At 29.1% G+C, this 9,166-nt stretch overlaps 2 protein-coding genes across 2 annotated transcripts; both read left to right on the top strand.

The window, feature by feature from the left end:
* Positions 1–785: 785 nt before the first annotated feature.
* Positions 786–3,833, top strand: LOC112458916 (odorant receptor 22c-like). The gene is made up of 9 exons (XM_025022750.1): positions 786–904; positions 1,106–1,191; positions 1,317–1,434; positions 2,383–2,635; positions 2,752–2,868; positions 2,932–3,022; positions 3,195–3,340; positions 3,526–3,655; positions 3,745–3,833. The coding sequence occupies exons 2-9, from the start codon at positions 1,117–1,119 to the stop codon at positions 3,793–3,795; spliced, it is 981 nt and encodes a 326-aa protein (XP_024878518.1). The 5' UTR covers positions 786–904; positions 1,106–1,116; the 3' UTR covers positions 3,796–3,833.
* Positions 3,834–5,171: 1,338 nt separating this feature from the next.
* On the top strand, positions 5,172–9,120 carry LOC112458884. Its single transcript, XM_025022701.1, has 10 exons — positions 5,172–5,340; positions 5,499–5,621; positions 5,729–5,846; positions 6,217–6,469; positions 6,593–6,706; positions 6,781–6,871; positions 7,083–7,228; positions 7,433–7,565; positions 7,727–7,796; positions 9,005–9,120. Exons 1-9 carry the CDS (start codon positions 5,194–5,196, stop codon positions 7,775–7,777), a joined length of 1,176 nt encoding a protein of 391 aa, XP_024878469.1. The 5' UTR covers positions 5,172–5,193; the 3' UTR covers positions 7,778–7,796; positions 9,005–9,120.
* Positions 9,121–9,166: the final 46 nt, after the last annotated feature.

Genomic DNA, 9,166 nt, shown 5'->3' with positions numbered 1-9,166 from the left:
GCTATCGGGATTTTATGTTACTTTTTTAATAATTATAATCAATACATTAAGATAATATACCATAAATTAATTGCGAGAAAATCTTAATTAATTATATACTAAAAACGTTTGTTATTACCGTAAATATTTCCATTCCTATATAATAAATACATGTATACCTGCAAGTATACACGTGTGTTTGGAAGAAAAGTTAATATGTTCACACTCGACAGAGCTCGAAGGTGTATGCTTCGTTCTTTTCAAAATAAAATGTCCTGCGGGTAACAAAATAAACACTGAAACGAATGGAAATGTTAAAGCTGATAATGACAGTATTTAACAATGAGTAAGCGATATTTTCCCTTAAAAGTCGAACGTAACGTAGCTATATATGCACATGCGAGAATAAAATATGTAGATAAAGGTATTGCGCTACCTTCAAATGACAAAAACGTGACTGTGCTATTCTTATTTCAGAACTTCCTTCACAAGTGCTTCACTTTTTATGAAAGAAAAATGACTGATAAACTCTTCCCGGAAAATCGATATAGTGTAAAGGTATATTTCTCATTAAGAAATTTGTCAAATTGCGAGTGTTATGATCTCACGGTATTACGTATCGTTCCTACGTTAAACGAAATTACATAATGCGCTAAAATTTATGCCAGAAAAGGGAAATTCATAGAATGTCTGATCGATCACAATAGGCAAAGGAGGGGATAAGCGTACTCTCGTCGATTGCTTCGACAATCATTCGTGTCCTGAACTCAGCTAAGTGATGATCCGTATAGAGACTCAATATTTAATAGGTCTCAATAGAATCTTACTGCTCGCTATTGGCTTGTGGCCATATCAACAATCCAGACTCACTCGATTTCAATTTAATCTTCTCTTTACTATTTTGATGACGAGTATTATATTTCAAGTAAGAAGCAATATAACACACAATAACACACATTATTGTACGATGAATTAATACATAACAATCCTTCACTAACAAATAATAATTTATATCACTCTATATTATCTATAGTATAATTATTTATAATTATATATATTTATGTAATTTATAAATAAATATAATTACAGTTGACAACATTTATAACAACATTAAAATATACTTCAGATCTCATCGCCATGGTTCTGTCTTCCGTATCTTTTTTTATTATTTGTATAATAATATATTACTCATTTCGTGTTAATATCAAAGTTGTAAGTTCATAGTTTGGGATGTCTGTTAAATTTTTATTATTAAAAAAATAATTCTCAATATATTGATATATGTATACAAAAGTAAAAGTATACAAAGATAGCATATAAAGTTACTGAAATTACAGGTAAAGAAGTTGTTGATACAACTTCAGCACGTATGTAACGAATTAAGAGATAAAAACGAAATCGTTATTATAGAAAAATATGGCTATATTGCGAAATGTTATACGGTTGCACTTACGGGTAAGATAATATTTTTATATTTTTACATATAATTATGTTTTCCTAATTAACACATAAGTTATCAAGATTTTATTTAAAAAAAAAATCGAATTTGACAGATTCCACTTTTAAACTAGTACCTACCATAAGTTCTTTATACAATCTTTGCATATATAATATACCATTTAAATTTATTTGTGGCATATACTTTTGATGTATTTATGTAATGATTATATATGTATAGTAGCAAACGTGTTTCTAATAAAATTACGAATAGCTATCGATTGCGCAATAAATACTGAATATGATAGTTTAACTAAAAAATATTAATATTTTGTAATGTGTAGGGTAGTCCGAAAATAAGTTTCGCGAGTCTGTATTCAACAAAAATTTGTATTCTGTACCTAATACATTATTAATTGTAGGAGATACATTTTTATATTACTTTTCAACATAAGCGACATTAAAATACACTTATTATATCGCTTCACAAGGTTGAAAAACTCTCTTTCGTAAAAGTATACGAATGAAGTTTCGAATCGCTTGTTTCAAATCTTTGTTGTTGGTGAAACGCTGCCCTCCCAAAACCTTCTTCAAAACTCGGAAGAAGTGAAAGTCGCTGGGTGCAAGATCGCGACTTTTACTGTAGGGGGGTGATCAAGGCGTTTGGTCATTCGATTAATTTTATTCAATTAAGGCACTCGGTCACTTCGGATTACTACTACGCTCGCGAAAAGCATGCTTGCACAATCAAGGTTTAACATTATTACATACTGCAAGAAGAAGGATGCCAGTATCAGCACCTGGTATATTTTACTTCACAAGCCTACCGGCTTCAGAACTATACATACGCGAAACTTATTTTTAGACTACCCCTCGTAGATATACTATATTGTATATGAAATAATTTGAAAGTTTTACATTACATAACAGAAATTTGAATATCAATTGTTTTCTAATATTTTTTAGTAACTGGTATATGCACAGTTAGTATTATAATTCAACTTTTGACTTTGTCTGATGATGTTCCATCGACGAACGTAACTCGACCACGTCGCATGCAACTCGTAACGGAATATTTTGTAGATCAGGAAAAATATTTCTTTTTAATTCTGCTACATACAAACACAGCAGTATGTATAGGCTTAACTGCGATGATAGCAACCGGAACAATGTTTATTGCATACTTTAAATTTATTTGTGGAATGTTTAAAATCTCCAGGTATAAAACAAATCTGAAATGGTGACAAAAATTTAAGTTGTGAATAAAACTGAACAAATATGAAAGAGTACGCGAAAACAATAAAATACCTTATTAAAAAATCACCTTATTTACAGTTATCGTATTGAACGCGCAGTGAAAATCAACATTCTGCAAAATATTACGTTGAAAAACAAAACTTTAAGATCTGAGGACTTAATTAGCGCTGTAGATATTCATCGGCAAGCCATACAGTTAGTATCCATATAATGATATATACGTGTTATATATGCAGTAACAAATTCTTATTTTTGAAGATTATCTAAACAGTTCGTGTCCAAATTTGTGATAATGTTCTTCTGTTTAGCATATGTGTTTGTAATTGCATTGTGTTTCAACTTTGTTCGAGTAAGTTTCGGATTTTATTCTTATATTTATTTTTAAACAGGCATTAGATATTTTATTACATATATACTTGAAAAATTATTGACTTTTATTAAAACTCGCGTATCGTAAAATGACAGTTAAAGGATAATTAAAATACAAAAAATTGATTGCAGTCGTAAGATTTGTATTTCAGATTTTTCAGATTGTGTGTACCAAACAAGCTGCTACGAAAATTATACTGCCTATACTATGTGCATCTATTAATATCTTATATTTGTTTATATCAAATTATCTTGGGCAAAATTTGACAGATTACAATAATTGCGTATTTGATACTGTGTAAGGAGCCTTTTCTCGAAATATAATTACAAGAAAGTCCATTTTACAAATTTCTGTATTAAAAGTAAATAAGTACTAAACGTTATAAATATTATAATAATTAAAATAATGAAAATTGTTCGTAAACCTTCCTGCTTTTCTCTCAAATTATCAATTCTCGTCCTTATAATCATATATTTTCATAGATACAGAGTAGAATGGTACGTAACTCCTTTACACATCCAGAGAATCATACTCTTCTTGTTGCTAAAAGGCGCCAAAAATTATACTTTGAATATCGGATTTTTTACTCCATCTTTAGAGTGCTTTGCCATGGTAAGATACAAATTATGTATTAGTGCTTTTTTTTAGTATAGATAGTATATTAAAAATAAATATAGCAATAATAATGTTTTTGATCGCAGTTGGTGAAAGCATCGGTATCTTACTTTACTGTTGTACTATCTACACAGTGACAAGATAAAAATAAATTAAGTAAACCCATGAGACAGAAATATTTAAAAAAGATAAAACAGCATTTTTTTTTATATTAAAAAAAAATAGAAAATTCTGTTTTTGATTATATAATTTAGCTTGAAGTTTTGCTAATTGACGAAAATTGAAAATATTTAATATTTGAATAATCTAACACATTAGAGACGTCAAATTTCCGCAAACGCATTAGGATTAGATATTGTACGTACATCAAATATTAATAAGTGATTTAGTTATTTTATGTGTAAAATTAGTTCAAATATATTAAACAGATTTTTCCTGTAGGTATATAGAATGTTATTAACACGAATAGGACATTGCCTTGATAAGTAATTAGTTATTACTAATATGTTTTAATATGTTTATGTAAATAATAAAGTTCAAATATTTTAGTATTAAGTAAATATATATTAAAAAAGTTAAAGATAAAAGAAAAGAAAATATATCTAGTATAATAGTTATTTGTGCAACAAGTGCTGGAAGATGAAAATTCACGGGTGCGGAGTTGACGCACGAGCCGAAGGCGAGTGCGGTCACCGCACCCGGGAATTTTCAACTTTACGCACGTGTTGCATACCCTATTTTATGTTGCAAGTGCGCGTCGCGTGCGTAATGGGCCACTTTCCATGCACGTGTGATATAAAATAATATTATTACGACACTTTGATAATAATATATCTAATATCTACTCAATTGTGTGCGTGTGTCAATCATACGCTGTTTATCAATTAAAAATATTTATAATTATAATAATATTTTATGTGTGACATATAAAGATATTATTATTGATCTAATCACCGTGTTTAAAAATGACAGGAATTGTATTAATTAAGATCGATACTGAAGAAGCCAAAATTGGAAGATATTCAATTCAAAGACGAAACGTATCTTGCCAGAGCGCATACGAGAATGAAGTTATTGCGGCGAAAAAGGGGATATGCGCTTGTGTGACTTTTGTCCTCTCTAAACTTTTTTTTCTTTTTATTAAAAGAAGATATAACGCTGAAGTTGATGTCGGATGTAAAATCGCGCTACTTATACAAATGACAAAAATGCGACTATGCTATTCTTATTTTAGAATTTTTTTCACAAGTGGTTCACTTTTTATGAGAGAAAAATGACTGTTAAATTTCTCTTCGCGTAAAATCGATATAGTACAAAGGTATATCTCTCATTAAGAAATTTGTCAAATTGCGAGTGTTATGATCTCACGGTATTATGTATCGTTCCTACGTTAAACGAAATTACATAATGCGCTAAAATTTATGCCAGAAGAAGGAAATTCATAGAATGTCTGATCGATCACAATAGGCAAAGGAGGGGAGCGTACTCTCGTCGATTGCTTCGACAATCATTCGTGTCCTGGACTCAGCTAAGTGATGATCCGTATAGAGACTCAATTTTTAATAGGTCTCAATAGAATCTTACTACTCGCTATTGGCTTGTGGCCATATCAACAATCCAGACTCACTCGATTTCAATTTAATCTTTTCTTTACTATTTTGATGACGTGTATTATATTTCAGGTAAGAAGCAACGTAACACACAATAACATTATTGTACGATGAATTAACACATAACAATCCTTCACTAACAAATAATAATTTATATCAATTTATATTATCTAGTATAATTATTTATAATTATATATGTTTATGTAATTTATAAACAAATATAATTACAGTTGACAACATTTATAACAGCATTAAAATATACTTCAGATCTCGTCGTCGCAGTTCTCTCTCCTACATCTTTTTTAACTGCTTTTATAATAATATATCTCGCATTTCGTGTTAATATTGAAACTGTAAGTTCATTAGTGGTAACTGTAAAACTTTTATGTTAAAAAATATTTCCAAGAAAAAAAAGTGTTTTATATATACAAAGGTGGCATATAAGTTACTGAAATAACAGGTAAAAGAATTGTTGATACAACTTCAGCACGTATGTAACGAATTAAAAGATAAAAACGAAATCGCTATTATAGAAAAATATGGCTACATCTCGAAATGTTATACGGTTGCACTTATAGGTAAGATAATACATATAATTTATCAAAATTTTAGTCAAAGAAATCGACTATGATGGATTACCATAAATTCTTTATATATATCTTTGGATATACTGTAGTATAACCATTTGAATTTATTTTTTGTATACGTACATACTTTTGATGTATTTATGTGATAATTATACATATATGCATAGTAAGAAACGTGTCTCTATGTCTACATTCAATAAAATTATGAATAGCTATATCAATTGCGCAATAAATATTGATGAAAGTTAAAAAATATTAATATTTTGTAACTTATGTAGGCATGCTATATGTAAAATAATTTGAAAGTTCTACGTTATACAATAGAAATTCAAATATTAAATTATTTTCTAATATTTTTTAGTAGCTGGTATCTGCGCATTTCTTTATTTTATTCAATTTTGGACTTTGTCTGATGATGTTCTATCAACGAATGTAACTCGATCACATTGCATGCAATTTGTAACGGAATATTTTGTTGATCAGGAAAAATATTTCTTTTTAATTCTACTACATACAAACACAGCAGTATGTATAGGCTTAACTGCGATGATAGCAACAGGAACAATGTTTATTGCATTTTTTAAATTTTTCTGTGGAATGTTTCAAATATCCAGGTATAAAATAAACGTAAAATGCCAGGAAAATTTAAGTTGCAGACAAAACTGTGTTGAAAACATGTGTAGAATTTACGTTGCGCAAACAAAGAAATACGTTATTAAAAACCATATTATTTACAGTTATCGTATTGAACGCGCAGTGAAAATCATTCAGCAAAATATTACATTAAAAAACAAAATTTTAAAATCTGAAGATTTAATTAGCGCTATAGATCTTCATCGACAAGTCATAAGGTTAGTATCCATAAGTATATATAATAGTATATACATGTAATATACGTAGTAACAACAAATTCTTATTTTTAAAGATTATCCAAATACTTTATATGCAAATTTGAGATAATGTTCTTCTGTTTAGCACAGATATTTGTAATTTCATTATGTTTCAACTTTGCCCATGTAAGTTTCAGAGATTTTATTCTTATATTTATTTTATTTCCTGAACAGGTATTAGACATTTCATAACATTAACTTGAGAAATTTATGCTACATGAGAAAATTTTATTGATATTTCTTATTAATCAAACTTGCGTAGCAATTTTATATAAATCGATATTAAGATCAATTATGGTGCAAAAAATTGATTGCAGTCGTGATATTTGTATTTCAGATCTTTCAGATTGTGTTATCCGAGCAAGCTACTAAAAAAGCTTTATGGCCTATGATGTTTGCAGCTACTAATATTCTATATCTCTTTATATCGAATTCTCTTGGACAAAATATGACGGATTACAATAATTACGTTTTTGATACTGTGTAAGGAGCTTTCTCACGATATATGTATAATTACAAGAAGATTCATTTTACAGTTTGCTATCTAAAGTAAACAAGTAAAAAAAGTAAAGAAGTTAATACTTAACAAGTATTGTAATTATTAATGTAAAATGATGAACAATATTCGTAAATCTTTCTACTTTTCTCTTAAATGTTCTATTCTCGTCCTTATAATTTTTATAATAGATACAGAGTAGAATGGTACGTAACTCCTTTACACATCCAGAGAATCATACTCTTTTTATTGTTAAAAGGCGCTAAAATTTTTACTATGAATGTCGGTGGATTGTTTACTGCATCTTTAGAGTGCTTTGCCATGGTAAGAATCATGTACGCTCTAAATCTGAATCAGTGAATAGTCAGTTAGTGAATAGTAGTGTTTTTTTAAGACTATATTAGATAGTATATTAAAAACAAGTGAACAATAATTAGATAGTATATTAAAAACAAGTGTAACAATAATAATGTTTTTGATTGCAGTTGGTGAAAGCATCGGTATCTTACTTTACTGTTATATTATCTACACAGTGACGAGACAAATATAAATCAAGTAAGCACATGAAAAAACTGTATTTTTGAAGAAGATAAATTAGCATTTTATATTTAGGAAACAGAAAATTCGGTAAATATGCAGATTACTGGTGTTATCCTCGATGTCTTCATATATGTGATCCAGAACATAAAACAAAAACTCACAAGAGGCTTTAGTCGGCGATCATTATTTATTAAAAAGTTACTAACAAAAAAAGTTGCAGCAGCTAAATTTATTAAGTAATTTCTACAAATATTATTTACGTGTCAGTTTATAGAAGTAAGCCATAATATTGAAAAACATATCGAGACCTTGATTCGGATGCGAAATGAAGTTCATCATTGTATGGTCCCACATGGGTTTCCAACTTTCCACGCGAAATAAGGTTTATCCCACCGTCTGGTGCTTACAGTGTACTTCCATCTTCAAAAAATCTAATCTAACCCAATCCTACTCTAATTGTAACTTTTTTATTAATAACTTTTTAATAAACAATGACTGCCGGCAAAAATCTTTTGAACATTGCTCAAGATTATATAACTAACAATATATGTTAAGATCAAAAACATTGGAGGTGGGATTAATAATTTAAATATTTACTCAAAATTTTATTTTTGACTATGTAATTTAGCTTGTGCGAAGTTTCGCTACTAAAGAAAATCGAGAACGTTTAATATTTAAATATTTTAACGCATAAGACGTCAATTATTTGCAAATGCATTAGGATTATATATTGTACGTATTGTATGCACATCAAGTATGGACAAAGAAATTTAATTCCCAGACAGTACACATGTCTAAAAGACGTCGTAAAGACATCTTTCAGACATACGTGTCTAAAAGACATCTTAAAGATATCTTTATGACGTTTTTTCGACATACATGCGGTCTAAGTTATTTTATATGCAACTAGCTTGATACACCCGTGCTTCGCTACGGTATGCGAAGGATTTTATAATTTACCTCCAAATTTAGATTTGCCCCTTTAGGGATTGATTAGGGCAAAATCTTGAATTATGTTTTTAAGCCCTTGTATGAGTAACCTTTGTAAGCAAAAACCAAGTTGATATTTCATCGGGCCTAAAAGATATTGAGAAATCCGTGAAAACACGTTTTCACCCTTTTTACCCTTTTTCACCCTGTTAGGGCTCGAATTTCTAAAAATCCCTTCTTAGTGGGTGCTTATGTCATGGAAGGAATATATTCCTCGAATTTCATGTTTCTAGGTTTAAGGATTTGGGCTGGGCATTGATGAGTCAGTCGGAACATTGAATTATATATATATTAGATATAGATATCAGTTCAAATATATTCGATAGACTTTTCCCGTATATGATGTTATTAGCACACTGAGAAAAAATCTTCTGGATTTTAATAAATATTAGTTT

The sequence above is a fragment of the Temnothorax curvispinosus genome, unplaced genomic scaffold, assembly GCF_003070985.1.
Source record: "Temnothorax curvispinosus isolate PA1 unplaced genomic scaffold, ASM307098v1 QBEX01000892.1, whole genome shotgun sequence".
Classification (NCBI taxonomy): Eukaryota; Metazoa; Arthropoda; class Insecta; order Hymenoptera; family Formicidae; genus Temnothorax; species Temnothorax curvispinosus.
This window is presented reverse-complemented; position numbering and strand designations above follow the sequence as displayed.